The 19,568-nt window shown below is 32.1% G+C and overlaps 1 protein-coding gene and 1 long non-coding RNA gene across 4 annotated transcripts; both read right to left on the reverse strand.

Annotated features, from left to right (window-relative positions):
* Positions 1 to 347: 347 nt before the first annotated feature.
* LOC110671681 (cellulose synthase-like protein E6) lies at positions 348 to 4,582 on the reverse strand. Of its 3 annotated transcripts, none has more exons than XM_021834217.2 (8): positions 4,221 to 4,582; positions 2,635 to 2,953; positions 2,358 to 2,498; positions 2,146 to 2,277; positions 1,837 to 2,049; positions 1,525 to 1,752; positions 1,092 to 1,439; positions 348 to 920 (listed from the first exon to the last, which is right to left on the reverse strand). In XM_021834217.2, exons 1-8 carry the CDS (start codon positions 4,520 to 4,522, stop codon positions 372 to 374), a joined length of 2,232 nt encoding a protein of 743 aa, XP_021689909.2. In that variant the 5' UTR covers positions 4,523 to 4,582; the 3' UTR covers positions 348 to 371. The 3 variants fall into 3 exon arrangements, with proteins under 3 accessions (XP_021689909.2, XP_021689911.2, XP_021689910.2); XM_021834219.2 differs by having other exon boundaries at positions 2,635 to 2,999; positions 4,221 to 4,385; XM_021834218.2 differs by having other exon boundaries at positions 2,635 to 3,026; positions 4,221 to 4,385.
* A 6,505-nt stretch (positions 4,583 to 11,087) lies between these two features.
* Positions 11,088 to 13,428, reverse strand: LOC131174149 (uncharacterized). Its single transcript, XR_009144387.1, has 3 exons — positions 13,177 to 13,428; positions 11,844 to 11,903; positions 11,088 to 11,230 (listed from the first exon to the last, which is right to left on the reverse strand). It is a non-coding gene; the product is annotated as an uncharacterized LOC131174149 (long non-coding RNA).
* Between the last annotated feature and the right edge of the window lie 6,140 nt (positions 13,429 to 19,568).

The following is a 19,568-nucleotide window of genomic DNA, read 5'->3' on the forward strand; positions in this document are numbered from 1 at the left end:
GAAGGGTGATTAAAATTCAGTTGAAATTGAAAAAATCGATAGAATTGATTTAATTATTTAGTTTTATTGATATATCATTTTAGTTTGATTTTTAATTTAAAAAATGTGATGATTTATTTAGTTTGATATTATTTTTTAAGAAAAAAAATTAAATTGAATAATTCATTTATTTTAATAATTATTATTAGGTTCCAAGTTAAATTTAAAAATAAAAAATTAGATTAAAAATAGTCCAAAATAATGTTAAAATAAAGTCCAAACGAACAAGCTAGAAGGGTTCTTTTTGCTTAAAAAATTATTTATCAATTATTAGTTGTAATTCACTAGCTGCCATCTATACATACGTATCAAATCAAAATGTTTTTTCTAATTTATATGGGGACCAGACATGCCAATGAAGCTAAAACTAGGGACTTGAACATAACACCATGTGGCATGCACCCCTTGTCATTGCGGAAGAAGAGAGCTCGGTACACCGGCAAGTTAACCATAATCACGAATCCGCAGAGAATAACTTGAGGCATCAACATTTCTAGAGTCTTGAAATCCATCTCTAAATCAGTAACCCTCTTCGCCATTGCCCCAACAAAACTGAAAAGGTTTAGCACTGCTAGTGTTGCTATAATGGTGAACATTGTGTTTGAGCTTCCGAATTCTATGACCTCTTGCTTGTACCTCTTCAACACATCGTCTGTCACCATCTTCGGGGTAATGGCGAAAGTTGTCTGCGACAAGCCTACTTGTTTGATAATGGTATCGATGAATGCAAAAAAATACGATGTTGTTCTTCGAAACACCCACATCCTTTGCAAGTTCCACCAGCCTTTAATGGTGCTACCACAAGCTGAAGTCTCCACCATGCTGTATACAGTCTTGGATATGAAAACATATGCATATGGTAGGAACCATTTGCTTGAAACCTGAGGCATATGATGAAGAGATCAATTTAATTTTTACTTTTAGGTTTAGAAAGAAGTGAAATGGGAATTCAAAACTTAAAATTTTATCAATTTCCAATGATAAAATTGTAATTTGGAACAAATCAACATCCTAGAGGAGATGTCAATTGAAGAATTGTTGAGAAAGTGTACCTGAGGGAATAAGGGAATGCCATGAAGCAGGCAAAGAGGAGGTACAATCACATAGTATAGTGTAGGCAAGGAAATAGGAGCCCATGTGAGATAAGCACAATATCCCAATTGGGCACCAAGTTTTATCTTGGCATGCCCATATATGAAAGGGCAATATTTGGTTAAGAAAATCTGAAACAGTCCTTCACACCACCTCTTGTGTTGAATCAAGGCCACTTCTAAGGTATTAGGAGCTACACCCAAGAAGGCTTCTTTATTTGGACAATAATAAACCGACTTCCATCCCCTGCATTGTATTGTCAAGCCAGTAACAATGTCTTCAACTGCACATCCATATACCAATCCTATCTGCAAGTTCACGATTATGAATAATTTATGATTTTTTTCATGACAAACTTCACACCAGTAGAAAAGAAATAAAAGAAAGAGAAACCTCTTTGCCCCATAGAGTGTCCTTCTCATAGCTGCAACTAGAAACAATTTTTGCAGCTTCTTCAAGTTCATTAACAGTCTTTTTATCATTCTTTTTAGTATAATTAGTGTCCAATCTCAATTTATTGTCCTCAGAGTAACTATTTCCACAGAGGCTCTCTGTTCTATGGAAGCATCCAGTGCCACAGTACAATGCTGAACCATATCCCCCCATGCCAGCAAGCTCAACCTTCAAATATAACCAGCATCAGTCCATTAAAAGACCCACAAATCTAAAAAAAAAATATGCAAGAATGTTTATAAAGATTTACACCTTATTAGCAACACTGTATGAATTAGCATAGAGGTCATTCTTGGTGATGTTGTTAAAGGTTTGAGGATGTTGCACATAAGCAATTTCATGGCCTTTCTTCTCATCCATGAAGAAACAGAGTGCGTCTCTAATTGCGTCCGAATCATTCACGTACATGTCACAATCTAGGTTGAGAATGATGGGTCCATTGCTAATCTCTGATGAAACTCTTATCTGCATATATAATTGAAATATACTTTAAGAAACACAATTGAAAAAAAAAAATTCTTAGTTTTGGTACGTAGGCAGAATTGGCAAGGAATATATTACTAAAGCATTCATGGCTCCAGCTTTGAAGTGATGAGAATATTGGGGTCTTTTCTCTCTTGCCATGTACACAAGTGTTGGCAATCGATACCCATTGTTGTCTACAGCAGTTTCATCCCTTCCATCAATAACAATCTGCTTAAGCAGAGTCATTTCATTAATTACTGCACTAATTACAAGAAAAAAAAATCATGTGTAAGAAAATAAAATTTTGCCTGCACAATAGGCTGATGATCGTTCTTTGTTACATTCTGGTTCCATTCTGAGAATCCTTTATGTTTATCCCTTATTTCTTTCGAAATGCTACCTCTTTCCATGGTTGATTCGATCCGTTCCTTCATTTCTTCATATAGATTCTTTAAATAAAATAAAAAGAGAAAATAATAATTAAAATGTAGTATTCATTCTGCAATATCAAAAGAAAAAAAAAATGCAGAATTAACTGATCATTCTTGAGCATGTATACGTCTAAAGACCATTGCTTCAAGTTACCTTAACATCTGACCATTCTTGATAATTCGTGAACTGTTGCTCATTACTATTGTGTGCAAAGTAGGTCTCAGGGGACCTTGGCTCGATGTTGTTTGTTTTGCAAAACGGTATCCAATACTTAGCAAAGTGAGAGGCCTCCAGGAGAGCATAGAAAGTCAAGTCTGAGCCGCCATCATCAGAGAGATAAACAGCTAGTTTTTCAGTCGGATAATTGCATGACATTACTGACAAAATTGTATTTATCACCAGAGTTGGCGGTTCTATTACAGGATCAGCCGTGCAAACGAAAATGTCAACTCCTGGTAACTTCTCTTCATGCCTGTAATTTGCAGACCATGTATATGCACCGTCAAATGGTCTAAAGGCTGAGAACAACAATGGCGCCAGTAAGCCTGGTCATGGTCCGGTTAGGGCTTAGAATCAAAACTAACACAGATTCGGCCTAGTTTGATTCCATAATGGTATCATTATTCCTTTTTTGATTGTGGGCCCACCTAAACTTTTGATTGTCTGTATTTGTGACAAGTTAGTGCCTTTAGTTGGTTTTTTTTCCCTTAATTTTTTATAATAAATTTAATTATTTTTAATTAATATTTAATGTTATAACGAAAAAAGTAATATAATTTCTAAAAAAATATTTTTCATTAATAAATTAGTTTTTTTAAAAAAAAAAAACCTTAAACATCAAAGAAAAATTATAAAAATAAAAATCAATGGACTGAGGGCTTTGCAATTTTTCACAGGGAGGATGATCGTTGCCTTCGCCAAGCCAAAACAAGAAGGAAACCTTGAATTTTATTTTATAATATATTTTATTTTTTAAATTTTAAAAAATTAATTATTTAATTTTAAAATTTTATATTATATTATATTTTTAAAATTTTAAAAAAACAAATTATTTAATTTTTTTAATTTTAATTTATAAAATAATTTAATTTTTATAATTTTAATATTTATAATAATTTTTATTTAGGATGATTAAATTATTTTATATATTAAAAAAATAAAAATAAAAATATGATATAATATAAAATTTAAATATTAAATAATTTATTTTTTAAAATTTAAAATTTATAAAATTTATAAAATTTAAAAGTTAAATAATTAATTTTTTAAAATTTAAAGATTAAAATATAGTACATGAAAAAACTTAAAAATTAAATTTTAAATTTCTCAAATTTCAATGCCGTGTAGCGATGTCCAATTGATTTTGATAGTGGCGGCTCATTCTCATAAACTTATCGATTAAACGGTTTGATTTATAAAATTTAACAATTTTTACTAATACAACATTTAAATTATCTGAATCTCCAATTTTTAAAGAATTCAACCGCATAAAATTAATATTAAATTAATTAACTGATCCTAAAATAAGTAAATTAGTTTATAATTTTTATATAAAATTTTAATTTTTCTTTTAAAAATATTAAAATTCAGTTCATCATTCCTTAATACTAAAAAAAAAAAAAAGCATTTTTCTAGACTTGCAAAATTTAAATATACTTGTTCATCGTTTAGCTAGCCATAGAAAATATACTCAATGTGTAGTATCCACAACAACACTCAATATGATCAAAGGTACGTACCTTTGGGAGAGCCTGTGCTTGAAGGGGTAAGAACGAGTAAAGTTCCATCGAAGAGACTGAGTGAAAACCCAGAAGAAACCGAAGCAGAGCTCAGCCATGAACATGCCAAACCAAACCCATCTTCCTCTTTCTCCAACTCTTGGGATGTATGAGACCCTGTAAATCCATATCAAGCATATACCCACGAATACTGTGGATGCGAACACCCTATAGGCTGCCCTTCCCTTGGCTTGCCGCCTCTCAAAGAGAGGATCGGCTTCCATGACTACTTGATCTTCTCTGACAGTACCTTGTGTACCCATCCCTATGATCTCGCATCCGAAGTTCACAACACATGCAGGCGGCACAATACCCCGACTTATAAAAATAGCTTTCAGGACAGAACTGAAGTAAATAGGGCTGGCCTAAAAAATTCTTTTTGGTGGGGACACCAAATATTAAAATTTTTGAGTTTATTATAAAATTAAAGATCGCAATATAAAAGTGTTAAAAATTAATAGCCATATAGAAAAAAAAAAGACTTATCAAAATGAAAGTAATGTCAAAAGATTAAATTTTATTGTAAATTTAATTTAATTTTCAATTTTAATAAATAAAATTGTGATGTTTTATTATATTTTTAAGATTTTTTTATTTAATAAGTTTATTTAATAAATTTTGTAATCAAAATTTCAGTTAACTATCATTAATTTCAGTAAAAGTGATTAAAATATTTTTATCTTTATTTTTAATTTAAAAATAATTTAATTTTTTATATTTTAGTTTATATATAATTTAGTTTTTAAGATTTTATTTTATTAATGATTTAATTATTAAATTGTTAAAATGTGAGTCTCATTACATTAAAAATTTTTAAATTTAAATTATAATTATTAAAATTATGAATTAATTATTTTAAATTCATCAAAAATATTGGTTATTTCAACAGCATCCACATATTTTACAATTTAACTTATAAATATTATAATTATTTATAAATAAGTAGTTGTAATTTTATAAAATTTTATTTGTCATTATTTTAATAATATTTTAATTATTTTTAATAAAATTAATAATAATTTAATTAAAATTTTAAAAATAAGAATTAATTTATAAATTTATTAAAATTTTAAAGATTAAATTATTTAATTTTAAAATTAAAGAGATTAAATTTTAAATTTAAGTCGTTCTAAAAAAAATAAATTTAAGTCAACAACAAATATCATTTATTCTTAAAAAATGTGGTGTGATGACTGTTTAACAAAAAGACAAAATAAAAAAGCTTGGGAGTGCTTATATAGCAATTGCTTGTCCGAGCAGCCAACCGGAGCAAATCAAAACAAATGTGGTCCACCCGACCATGGCCGAGAAAAAGGAATTGATGTCACGATCATGCGAATGAGCACTCACATGAAAGAAAAAAAAATATATATATATATATATATATATATATTATTCTTAAAAATAGTCTCTTTTTATTTTTTTAATTTATATTTTTTTGAAATTATTTTTTGTCTATCATATTAGTATAATTAATAAATAAATAATATTTATACTTAAAACATATCCGATTCTATTTTGTGACAATATAAAATATTATATTAAAATCATTTAATCAATTCAATTGATTTAAATTTTTAATCATTCATTATATTACATTTGTTATGTATATATAATTTAGCTTAAGATTAATTAATATTAATAATATAAAATGTATTATTTATTTATTATAGTATAATGAATAAAATATAATTTAAAAAAATATTTAATTATATAATATAGTTATAAAAAATAATAATAATAATAATACTGATTAAAAAAATAAATTAATTAATCCATTAAAAAAAACCTTATACTGTTTGTATGGTAATAGATTTAGTATATAAAAAATGTATATGCATATGATTTTAAATATTTTTTAATTATTAAAAAATAAATTAAATATATTATAATGATATTAAAATTTAAAAGTAAATCAAATCTAATTATTTATTACTTATGACTAAATTTATATATTTATTGGATTGATAATTCTAACAAATATTTTGAAAAGATTATAGATATTATATTTTATTATTATGAGAGGAAAATTCCTCAATTCGACTACAACAAATAATGAAAGAATAGGTGACTTTATGGTTCACGCTAGCAAATAATTTTTGAATAAACTAAATATTAAAAAATTATATTCTTATATTAAAAAATAACAATTTATATTTTAATTTTTGACACTTTCTAATTAAAAATTATAGCAATCTTAACACAATAAATAATATTCTTCCATTAAAAAAATTAAAAAGTAAAAATAACAAAATAATTATTAATAAATGGAAAAACAGTTGATTTGAAAATTGAGTTTAATTGTATTATATATTTTTTTTAAATATCATTTAGTTGACTATTTTTATTTTTTTAAAGTAATTAATAAGTTTTTAATTTGATGAAGATATCCCTTATAAATTGAACATGTATATATATATATATATATATATTTCTACTTTTCTTATAAATATTTGTTTTTGGTATAACTATTTTATTTTATTTTATTTTTTCATTCATTTTTCTTTTAATTTATAAAAACAACTTTTAATACTGAAAATTACAACATTATAATTATTGATATTTTTAAATTAATAATATTTTATTAATTTAATGACATAATATTTTAAATTAATTTATAAGTGTAATAATAACCCTATTACCCCATTAAAAAAATTTCCGACGAATAAATTGTTAATCAAGTATAAAAGTTAAAAGGTAAAATAATAACAACAAATACTATTGTTCTTAAAAACAGTAAAAATATTTATTATTTTAGAATAATAGTATAATTGTCTGCCTCTTCTGTCTTTTTTTCTTGGCAATTTTTTTTATTGTTTGTAGTTTTTAGAATTCATCTTATAATCATCAGTTTTTCAAGATTTTATATCAATTGTAGATAGTGTGTGTAGATAATTTATATAAATTAGCATATCTTAATAAAGTTATTATAATTTTATTAAGTAATGTATTTTACTTTTTAATTAGAGGTTGCATACCTAGTTATTTAGAGGTTCACATTGAAAATGTTATAAGAAGTTAAAGATTGATATAAGTAAGAAGAGTTAAATCTAATTGGTTTAAATTATTTTGATGAATATCATTTTAAATTTAATAATTAAATCATGTCGATATATTTTAACACTTTTTGAGTCAAAGTTTCACATGCTATACATACAAAAATATCAACTCCTTATACATATTTTCATACTTGTAATTTTTAAATAATTTTTTTATCTAATAATTTTTAAATATTTTTAAATATATAAATTTTATATATTTGTATCTATTAGGTCTAAGTAAAAGTTTCACTTAAATTAATATTTATCCTTAAATGGACTAAAGATCAAAATTAGAATTGAATCAAAATTAGCCTAATTAAGCTCTTGTTCGACAATAATTTTTAAAAATAAAATTTAATGTTTTAATTAGAATCAAAATATTATGTAATATTTTATATTTAATAATTAATATAATAATTATTTTTATAAAATATCTTTACTTTAAATTATTGTATAAATAAGTAATATATAATAGTTAACGACTAAAAAAGTAACTAATAAATATTAAAATAGTTAATCGTTGCTAAAATTATTAGTATTGTCAAATATATTATAAAATATATCTTAAATTAAATTAAAATATTTTAGTAAGATTCTAATTTTTTTAAAATAATTATTAAATTTAATTAAATTTGAGAGAATCTTGCGATGCCATTTCATAATATTTTTCATGTGCGGATGCACGGGATGACATAATATTCTCAGTAAAGCCTATTGTGTTTTTGCATTTTCAATTGATTTTTACAATAAATTTAATTATTATTTTTTAAGTTTTAATCTCATATTAAATAATAAAAAATAATTTATTTAAAAAAAAATATTTTTCACATCACATTTTTCATAAATAAATTATTTTTTTTTTATAAAATAAACCAAACCTTAAATGTCAAAAAATTTATATAAAAAAAAAAATCAATGGACTATGGGCCAGGCATAGGATGAACGTCGCCGTCACCAAGCTAAAACACGACAGATTATATTATTCAATGCCGTGGAGCGGTGTCCAATGGATTTTGATAGTGGCGGCTTATTCTCGTGACCCTGACGATTTTGGCCAATAGTCATGAGACGCAATTATCATTTTCATATCATAAAAAACAAAATTAAAAAAAAAAACTTTATTGATTAAGTTATTTGATTTATAAAATGATTTTTTATTATTATAAAAATTTAATTAACAATTTTCATGTATTCAAAATTTAAATTATCCGAATCTCCGATTTTAAAAGCTTTCAACCACAAATGAATAATAAAAACGACAAATCTTAGTTTAAGTTTTTGATGTATATATGTTTTAATTTAATTTTAAATTTTTTAATAAATAAACAAATATTTTTACATGTGTTCTCTTTATTTTTATCTCATTTGATCATTACTATGTTTTACTATATTTTTAAAATTTTTTTCAATTTAATAAGCTAATTTGTACGAAATAATTTGACATTTTAAATATATAATTTTAAAGAAACTTCTTTATTTTATTTTTTTAATAAAGAATAATTGAAGAAAAAAAAAAATGAATGGCCAACTGCCCCAAGAGCTTTAAAAGATGAAACTACTTTTCTTTGCCTAGAACAATGAAGATTAGAGAGTTATGACGCTACTAGATGGTTTATTGATTAAAAGGCAGAGAAGGATACACACCCAAGAGGCACCTGGAAAATAGAACTATAATCTAATCCAAATTTCTTTAAATTCTATTTATGGATATCTATCTAAAAGTTTCTCTTTTATAACTTGTTCTGTTTTCCCTTTCTACCCATCTCTTTCAATTTTCATGAACTCAAACGCCACCATTATAGAAATCCATGTAAAAAGAAAGAACAATAATAGCACCAATAATAACAATAGCACCAACAAAGAACGAATTCGACCTCCCAAAATCGATCTATTCATAATTTTATTTTTAATTTTAAAATATGTCATAATTAATACATATACCCTAAATTTTAAAACTTAATAATTTTATCTTAATTTTTATTATTTCAACACTAAGATTTTCATAAAAACAGTATTTCAATCTTTTTTTTATTTAATTAATGAATACTCAACTCAATTAAACATTTATCTCAAAAATTTTGATCGGCTATATTAATTCTTTTTTTTCACTCCAAACGATTTTGCGTTAAATTCTCGAAAATGTGTAATGCTTCTAGGTCATATTGTACTACTCTCCTTCATGTCAGTTTAGGTCTACCTTTTCTTTTCTTTCTATCATCTAATCTAATGTACTCTACTTGTCTAACTTGAGTCTCCGTATGTCTACGCTTCACATAACCAAATCACCTCAATCTCTCTTCTCTCAACTTATCCTCAATTGTTACCACTCCTACCTTTTCTCTAATACTCTCATTATGGACTTTATCTAGTATAGTATGACAACTCATTCACCTTAACATTCTTATCTCTGCAATTCTTATTTTAGACACATACAACTCATTCAGTACCCAACACTCACTACCATATAACATGCCCAGTTGTATAGTTGTACGGTAAAATTTTCCTTTCAACTTATTGGAAATCTTGTGATCACATAAAACTCCCATAGCACGTCTCAACTTCAACCATCCGGCTTTAATCCTATGACTAACATCCTACTCACATCTCTCATCTATTTGAAAGACTGAGCCGAGATATTTAAAGTGATTACTTTGGGATAGTACCACTCCATCCCAACTAACTCCTTCCCTATCACTAGTTCGGCCTTCACTGAACTTGCAATGCATGTATTCTGTCTTCGTTCTACTTAACTTAAAGTCCTTTGACTCTATAATACTTCTCCAAAGCTCTAGCTTTCTATTTACTCATTCTCGCATCTAATATATCATAACTACATCATCCAAAAACATCATGCATCAAAAGATACTCTCTTGTATATGTTTCATTGATTCTTCTAAAACTAATGTAAAAAGGTAAGGGCTTACAGCTGAACCTTGGTGTAATCCAACTGAGATAGGAAAATCTCTTGTGTCCCCTCCTACTGTGTGCACAATAGTAGTTGCTCCTTCATACATATCTTTCAACACTTGTATGTACCTAATAGATACCCTCTTTTGTTCTAACACTCTCCATAAGATATCTCTTTGAACACTATAATAAACCTTCTCCAAATTAATAAAAACCATGTGTAGATATTTCTTCACATTTCTATATTTATCCATCAAGCTTCTAATGAGAAAGATCACTTCCATAGTTGAACGACTGCGCATGATGCCAAATTGATTGGGAGAGATAGAAGTGTCATGACGTAGTCGATATTCCACAACTCTCTCCCATAACTTTTGTCACACCTTACCCCACTGTAAGGCATAACATGATCCTGTAGAATACTTAATGAACTACCGAACTTCACCTACCAATAACTCATTAAGTACCCTACAAGGGATTTTAAAATAATTTACTTACATTTTGGAAGTGGCGAGCATTTTGGTAGAAATTAAAAACCATTTATTCAAAGTTTAAATACTAGTAAAAATTTTTGTCCATTTAAATTTTGACGCAAATTTTATAAAAATTTTGACAGAGTTCCGTTTGTAATTGGAGAAAACAGTTCTTCAAATACCTGAAAAAAAACACTCCCAAAAATTTTCCACAACACCCAACCTCCAATAAATCTCAATCAACACAATTCAACTCACTTCAAGGTAATTTCACAATCCAAATCAAAATTCATTATCTCAAAATATTTAATACTTCATTCACCAGGCATAAAGCATGAAATTCACATGTACAATATTAAATTTACAGAAGAAAATCTAAAATAATATTATTACAATTTATTTACAAACTGCTCGACTTACATTGATACATACAACATTTCTATATTTACATCAAAATTATTTACAAGGGTATAAAATAATACCCGTACAAAATGTTCAGGGGTCCACAATTCGATAGCAGCTCACTCTGCTGCTTTCTCCTTGCTCTTATCTGCGACAGTGAAATAAGCTATCGCTGAGCATAAAATACTCAGTGGTGCACAATAAAAATTTAAAATGCAATATATAAATCATTCATTGCCAAAACACAATTTAAATATTTCTCAGTCATATTTCGCAAATCTCAAAGCTCATAACAACACCATTTTGTCAAATAATCTATTAAACACAGTTTAGTCAAACAATTTCATAAATACAGTGTTGTCAAAGTCATACACAACTTAAGCCATGACACAAAATTTTCGATCAATGCCGTGTTGTACACCACGACAAAGCAATCTACAACCCCATTAATCGAAATCAATGAGGGAGGTGGCTAGCTAGCTAATGAGTACTCATCCGATCTCAACCTCAACTGGTAAACCAGAGAGGGAGGAAAATAAACGATCTCAACCCCATAAATGGAGGAGGAATAATGTGATACTGTCATGCTAAGTGTGAACATAAAATCAATTCAAAACAATTTATTCAAACAATTTATGAGAATTCTGATCAATTTCCAAAGTCACATTTACGATTATAAAATGGCAACACAGTACATACTTAATAAAAAAAGTCAAAATTTTGAGATTAAAATATTTAAACAAGATTTATTGTGCACAAACCTGACTTGAGTCGCCTCTAAGCCTTGACTCAGTCTCTTCGAATTTTCAAGTCTTTTTCAGCTGAAACACACAGTTTCACAGTGTTTCAGTACCATAACTTAGCATAAATCCAAAAATAAATTTCACTCAATTTTTACCTAGCTTTAATGTGCTAATTTCGACGTTTTCGAAGTTTTTGTGTTTCGGGTTACTATTCACTATACTATTCAAGTCAAATTGTTGACTTTTTAAGGCTTAATAGGTATGGGAACTCCAACTTCACCCACATACCACATTTTGGTCATTAAATTGTTGGTTTTGGTCATTTTCTCAAAGCTTAAATCCTTTTGGCCAAATTGTCAAATTTTCAGTTTTGGTGCTCCAAGTTGCACTGTTCCATTGGCAATTTTACTGTTGGAATTTGGCAAAACTTCCTTCATAGAAAATGTTCCTTAATGTCTTAAGTTTATTCTCCTTTTTGAATCACCCCAATTGGAGTTTTGTAGCTCAAGTTATGGCCCTTTGAATCAGGGCTGCCGGATGGAAAATAACCCAGATTTTCTGGGCAAAGTTTGGTGCTGGCAGATTTGGGTCACCAACTTGGGGTGGCCAAATGGCTTGGTTGCTGGCAGAATTTGGACTTGTGTTCTTCATAAAAGTTTTAGGTCTATGTCTCATCTAATCACTGGTAAAATTTCAGGTCAATTTGACCTGCCTAGCTTGAGTAATGACCAAATGAACAAACACTGTTCATTTGGTCAGTTTATACAGTGGCAGACTGCTCTTACTCAACTTTGGTCAATTGGTTCACTAAGTTTTGGTCAGTTTTTGGGCATGGTTCCTAAATGAAAATTGTGTCATTTTATGTCTATTTTCATCCCCAATTGGTGGCATATCAATTGGACTTGTAAAATTTCCGTTTTGGTCCTTCAAATTTGGCTTGGTCATGCTGCTAGCAGCATGACCATACAACCTCCGAATTTAACTTAATTTCCTACCATTCCCACACAACTCATTTGGTCACAATTGACCATTTTTCACTTCACAATAGGTCCAACATGCCATTTACTCATTTCTCCAAATTTTTGCCTCAAAACCCTAGGCCTCCAAACCCTAATCACACTAAATTGTTGCATTTCATCACATTTAAGCATTTCAATCTTACTACCATTCTCATACAAGTTTACTAACACATTTAATTCATTCAAAACACATCATACCCTCATACATCCATGGCTGGCCAAAATTTCAGTTTGGTCCTCCCCACATATTTTTATTTCATTTCATTAATTTCTAAGTTAAATTAACTTAATACATGTGCATCAAAACTAAAATTTCAAAGTAAATTACTTACCTTCACTTGAATTCCAATTCTTCAATTTCACTCCCTTTTTCCTTTTTTTTTTCTTCAAGTTTTTCTTCTCCTTTTTACTCCCAAGTGATGTATCTAGGTATAAGAGTGTGATTTTGTGTTGGAGTTTAAGAAATTTATGGGAAGAAACTAGAGAAAAGCAAGCTTTCTAAGTCCAAAAATGGTGGAAATGAAGAGAAAATGAGAGAGAGAAATGGGAGAGAGGGAGTGACGGGTGAAGAAGAAAAAATTTGAGTTTTAACTTTCTTTTTTTTTTATCCTTTAATTTTAATTGGTCCCTTTTGTGTTGTATTTATCCATAATTTCCTAAATTTTAATTATAGCTTTATGATGTCATTAATCCTTATTTTCTTTTCTTTTTTTTTTATGTCTTTTGTCTTATGGAAGACCAAAAATCAATTTAATTAATTTATTAATTATATGACTTATGGCATCATGCATGATATCATGCATGATGTCATCTTCCTTCACCTTTTTAACTTTTTCATTTTCTCTTTTTTTTTTTTCTATTAGTTCTTTAATTTAATTCTCGATTCTGAAATTTTCTTTTCTCCGATTTTATTTGACAGTTAGGTCAGGAGTCAGCTCTCGGGGTCAATTGACCAAATTGCCCCTCGCCGGTTCATTCTGGTTTGCAAATAATTCCATATTTCTTCCGGCTCCCTGACCTAATTATTTGACTGGCTTAACAGTTCTTTTTCGTGATTTTCTCTTTTCCACTGTGTTCATAAGGGTCCTAAGGACCGCGGCGTCACATTTTACGGTTCGAAATTTGAGTTTAAAATGACTTCGCAGTCGTTCCCGAGGAGGTCACCCATCGCTGTGACTCTCGACTCGTTTAACTTCTTATGTTCTGTTTTTCTTATTTATACATAACTAATTGAACATTACTAATTATTTGTATTTATAGTTTCTCTAGTTGTCTTAAGTATGGTTCTAATCCCTTTAATTGTCCGGACCGACACCGGTCACCGGAACAGTGAAATATACCAGGCTATACAAATAGGGGTGTTACAATTCTCCCCCCCTTAAATAAATTTCGTCTCGAAATTTTACCTGGTATCAATCTCTGAACAGCTGTGGGTGTTGTCTCCTCATGTCCTCCTCTCATTCCCAAGTAGCTTCTTGGCCCGAATGATGGTTCCACAGCACTTTTACCAATGGTATCTGCTTGTTCCGTAGTTGCTTCACCTCATAAGCCAGAATCTTTATGGGTTCTTCTTCATATGTGAGGTTTGGATTCACTTTAATTTCTTCTACTGGTAGTATATGAGATGGGTCTGATCGATACCTCCTCAACATAGACACATGGAAGACGTTATGTATCTTCTCCAACTCTGGAGGTAGTGCCAAACGATAAGCCAATGGACCCACTCTTTCCAATACCTCATATGGCCCGATAAAACGAGGACTTAGTTTCCCCTTTCTGCCGAATCTCATAATTCTCTTCCAAGGAGAAACCTTGAGGAAAACTTTCTCACCCACTGCATACTCAATATCCCTTCTTTTCAAATCAATATAGGACTTCTGACGGTCTGATGCAGCTTTAAGTCGATCTCTGATCACCCTGATTTTCTCTTCAGTCTGTTGAACAATTTCGGGTCCAATCATTTTTCTTTCACCCACGTCATCCCAACACAACGGGGTTCTACATTTCCTGCCATACAAAGCTTCATATGGAGGCATCCCAATGCTTGATTGGTAGCTGTTGTTGTAAGCAAACTCAATCAAAGGCAAGTGTGTATCCCAACTACCCTCAAACTCAATTACACAAGCCCGTAGCATGTCCTCCAAGATCTGAATTACCCTCTCAGACTGGCCATCTGTCTGTGGGTGGAATGCAGTACTGAAGTTCAATCTAGTTCCTAGGGCTCTCTGAAGACTACCCCAGAATCTAGAAGTGAACCTAGGATCTCTGTCTGATACAATGGATACTGGCACTCCATGAAGTCTCACAATCTCATCAATGTACAACCTGGCCAATTTGTCTAAACTGTAGTCCATTCGGACTGGCAGAAAATGAGCAGACTTAGTTAGTCTGTCAACAATGACCCATACTGCATCATGACTCTTTTATGTCCTCGGAAGTCCCATCATAAAATCCATAGTTATTCTTTCCCATTTCCATTCCGGCACTGGTAGTGGATGTAACAACCCAGTTGGTACTTGATGCTCTGCCTTTACTTGCTGACAAGTCAGGCATTTGGATACAAACTCTGCCACATCTCTTTTTAAACCCATCCACCAGTAATGCTCCTTTAGCCCTCTATACATTTTTGTACCACCAGGGTGCATAGCAAAAGGAGACTCATGTGCTTCCTTCAAAATGATCTGCCTCAAATCAACATCATTAGGAACACATATTCTACCCTGGTGTAGCAATAGACCATCATCTCTGATTGAGAACTCTGGTTTCTTGCCCTGCCGAACTTCTTCCAACAGCTTCTGATACTTTTCATCATTCTGAGCAGCCATTCTGATCTGATCAATTAACACTGGCTGTACATGCCATGCAACTGCTGTCTGCCCATCATCATTAATCTCTAAGCTGGCATGCAGTGACCTTAACTCATGCAACAAAGACAAAGGAGTAACCCGTAGACTTGCCATAGTCTTGCGGCTTAGGGCATCAGCTACAACATTAGCTTTCCCTGGCTGATAGTCTATCAGGCAATCATAGTCTTTTATCAACTCTAACCATCTCCTCTGTCTCAAATTCAACTCTTTCTGGGTGCCCAAATACTTCAAACTCTTATGATCTGTGTAGATGTAACATTTCTCCCCATACAAATAGTGTCTCCAGATCTTAAGAGCAAACACAATAGCTGCAAGCTCCAAGTCATGTGTCGGATAATTCCTCTCATGCGGTTTTAGCTGGCGTGATGCATAAGCAATGACATTTCGATCTTGCATCAACACACAACCTAACCCATTGTGAGAAGCATCGTTGAAAACTGTATATTCTTTACCCGGTGTAGGTAAAGTCAGGACTGGAGCCTCAGTCAAACATCTCTTCAATTCATCAAAACTTTGCTGGCATTTGTCCGTCCACTGAAATTTCACATCCTTTCTAAGTAGCTTGGTCAATGGAGATGCCAACATGGAGAATCCCTTCACAAATCGACGGTCGTATCCATTAACTTGAGCTGAATCTCTGTGACATTTCTGGGTGGCTTCCAATTAAGGACAGCTTCAATCTTGCTAGGATCTACCTTAATACCCTCTGCTGATACTATGTGCCCCAAAAAGGATATCTCCTTCAGCCAAAATTCACATTTCGACAATTTGGCATATAGTTGTTTCTCCCTCAAAGTCTGCAGTACAATCCGCAGATGTCTATCATGCTCCTTTGCATTCCTCGAATAGACCAATATATCATCAATAAATACCACAACAAACTGGTCGAGGTATGGTCTGAAGTTCATCAGATCCATAAAAGCAGCCGGAGCATTAGTTAACCCGAATGGCATGACCAAGAACTCATAATGGCCATAGCGGGTTCTGAAGGCAGTTTTAGGTATACTCTGCTCTTGTACTTTCAACTGATAATAACCTGATCTCAGGTCAATTTTGGAGAACACAGCTGCCCCTCTCAACTGATCAAACAAGTCATCAATGCGGGGCAATGGATATCTGTTCTTTATTGTCACCTTATTCAACTGCCGATAGTCAATGCATAACCGGAGAGTGCCATCCTTCTTCTTAACAAATAACACCGGCGCTCCCCAAGGTGACACACTAGGGCGGATAAAGCCCTTGTCAAGCAGCTCTTGCAACTGCACTTTCAATTCTTTTAGTTCTGCAGGCGCCATTTTGTATGGTGTTATGGAGATTGGGTCCACACCAGGCATAACATCAATTTCAAACTGCACTTCTCTTTCTAGAGGTAATCCTGGCAATTCATCAGGAAATACATCCAGAAAGTCACATACAATAGGAATGTCCTTTAGTGCTGGACTCCCCACTTGGGTGTCTATCACATGTGCCAAGTACGCCTCACACCCTTTTCTAATCATTTTTTCGGCGGTCTGTGAAATGATGTTTGAAGGCAATAACTGTCTCTCCCCATGTATTACTACATCACCATACTGAGAAAGACCAAAAGTGACTGTCTTCAATCTACAGTCAATCATGGCATGATGCCTGGCTAACCAATCCATGCCCAAGATAATGTTATAATCTCTGAAGGGCATTTCAATTAAATCAGACAGAAAAGTGTGTCCTTGGATCACCAAAGGACAGTCTCTATATAGCCTATTTACCCTGACCTCCTGGCCTAATGGACTAGTTACTAGCACATCATAGTCCATTGGTACACACGGAATAGCAGTAGAACACATCACACTAGCACTAACATACGAATGTGTGGAGCCAGAATCAAATAACACATGCACATCTTGGTCAAGGATGGAAAAATTATCAGCTACAACGTCTGATGTTTCAGCCTCCTCCCTCTGACGCATGGTATACACTCTGACTGGTGCGCCACTGGGTGCTGGCTGGTTAACAGTGCTTTGACTTTCAGGGGTGTTACCAGGACCCCTACCTCTGCCTCTACCTCTAGCAGCTGACTGTGACCCTCTAGGTGCAGAGACTTGGGCTGATCCTTCGGATGTAGCAAAAGATCCAGACCGGCGCGGACTGGTGCAATCTTTAGCGAAATGTATGCTCCCTCCACAGTTAAAACATGCACCGGTGGCCTTGAAACAAACCCCACCATGAGTTTTACCACAAGTTTCACACTGCCGGACTGATAGAGCTCCTCGGGGTGTCTGCTGGGTCTGACCAGGCCGGGGTGGTCGTTGGCCAGAAAATCTGCCTCTGCCAGATCTACGGGAGCTGGATCCCCCAAACTGTTTTCTCTTTCTAGAGCCACTCTCAGATGTTTGTCCCGTAGTCTTTTCAGTTTTCTCTTGTGTACCCTTCTTCACTGCCCCTTCTGATTCTATTCTTTCCAGTTCCAGGGCCTATGAGATCAATTCAGCAAAATTCTGATGTCGAAAACCCACGACTTGCATTCTCAGATTCGGCCTTAACCCAGACTCAAACCTCTTGCATCTATCTCTGGGGGTGGAGACTAAGCTTCCAGCATAGTGGCTTAGCCTTGAGAAGTCTCTCTCATACTCTGCTATGGTTCGGTCCCCTTGTTTCAAACTCAAGAATTCTTGTAATTTCTTATCTACATATGCATCAGGAACCCATTTCTGCCTGAATTCCCTCAGAAAGTCTGTCCATGTCAGCACAGGTGGCTCAACCAGGCTGTGGGGGATGGTCTTCCACCAGTCATATGCATCCCCTTGCAACAAGGAAACAGAATACTCAAACTTCATCTCTTCCGTACACTGCAGTTTTCTGTAAACTCGTTCCATTCTTTCCAACCACTGTTCTGCCTCCAGTGGATCCACAGTGCCTTTAAACTCGGTGGCCCCAAATTTCATCAACTTTTCATATTGCATAGCTGAGGGCTGTGGTTGTGCTACAGGTACTGGCATTTGAGCTTGGGGTGGCACATTACCCGCCATTTGCTGGAAGAACGCAGCCATCTGCTGTACAAATTGAGCAGGGAACTGCGGTGCTGGTGCAGGAGCTGGAGTGGCTGACCCACTCACGTTCTGGAGTGCTGGGGCTTCCCCTTGAACCTCAACCTCAACAGATTGTTCTTCGGAATGATCTCCTCATTCCATTCCGTTTTCTCAAATTTTCTACTTCCTGAGATCAAACACAAGGAGGTTGACCTCCGTTAATGCATATTCATGATGTAAATATGTCATATGTATTAATTTAAAGACACTTGAGCAGTTGTACTTATCAAAGAAATATTCATACACATAGTCAAAATTTATTGAAAAATCATGCTCTGATACCACTAAAACATGTCACACCTTACCCCACTGTAAGGCATAACATGATCCCGTAGAATACTTAATGAACTACCGAACTTCACCTACCGATAACTCATTAAGTACTCTACAAGGGATTTTAAAACAATTTACTTACATTTTGGAAGTGGTGAGCATTTTGGTAGAAATTAAAAACCATTTATTCAAAGTTTAAATACTAGTAAAAATTTTTGTCCATTTAAATTTTGACGCAAATTTTATAAAAATTTTGACAGAGTTCCGTTTGTAATTGGAGAAAATAGTTCTTCAAATACCTGAAAAAAAACACTCCCAAAAATTTTCCACAACACCCAACCTCCAATAAATCTCAATCAACACAATTCAACTCACTTCAAGGTAATTTCACAATCCAAATCAAAATTCATTATCTCAAAATATTTAATACTTCATTCACCAGGCATAAAGCATGAAATTCACATGTACAATATTAAATTTACAGAAGAAAATCTAAAATAATATTATTACAATTTATTT

The sequence above is a fragment of the Hevea brasiliensis genome, chromosome 15 (genome assembly GCF_030052815.1).
Source record: "Hevea brasiliensis isolate MT/VB/25A 57/8 chromosome 15, ASM3005281v1, whole genome shotgun sequence".
NCBI lineage: Eukaryota > Viridiplantae > Streptophyta > Magnoliopsida > Malpighiales > Euphorbiaceae > Hevea > Hevea brasiliensis.

What these genes read in the sequence shown, in the direction of transcription:
- LOC110671681 (XM_021834217.2), bottom strand. Translation starts at nt 4,522, where the DNA reads ATGGGTACACAAGGTACTGTCAGAGAAGATCAAGTAGTCATGGAAGCC. An exon ending in AAGAATGGTCAGATGTTAAG is followed by an intron (nt 2,499 to 2,634) that starts GTAACTTGAAGC and finishes TTTTATTTAAAG; the next exon opens with AATCTATATGAAGAAATGAA. An exon ending in ATCATCAGCCTATTGTGCAG is followed by an intron (nt 2,278 to 2,357) that starts GCAAAATTTTAT and finishes CTGCTTAAGCAG; the next exon opens with ATTGTTATTGATGGAAGGGA.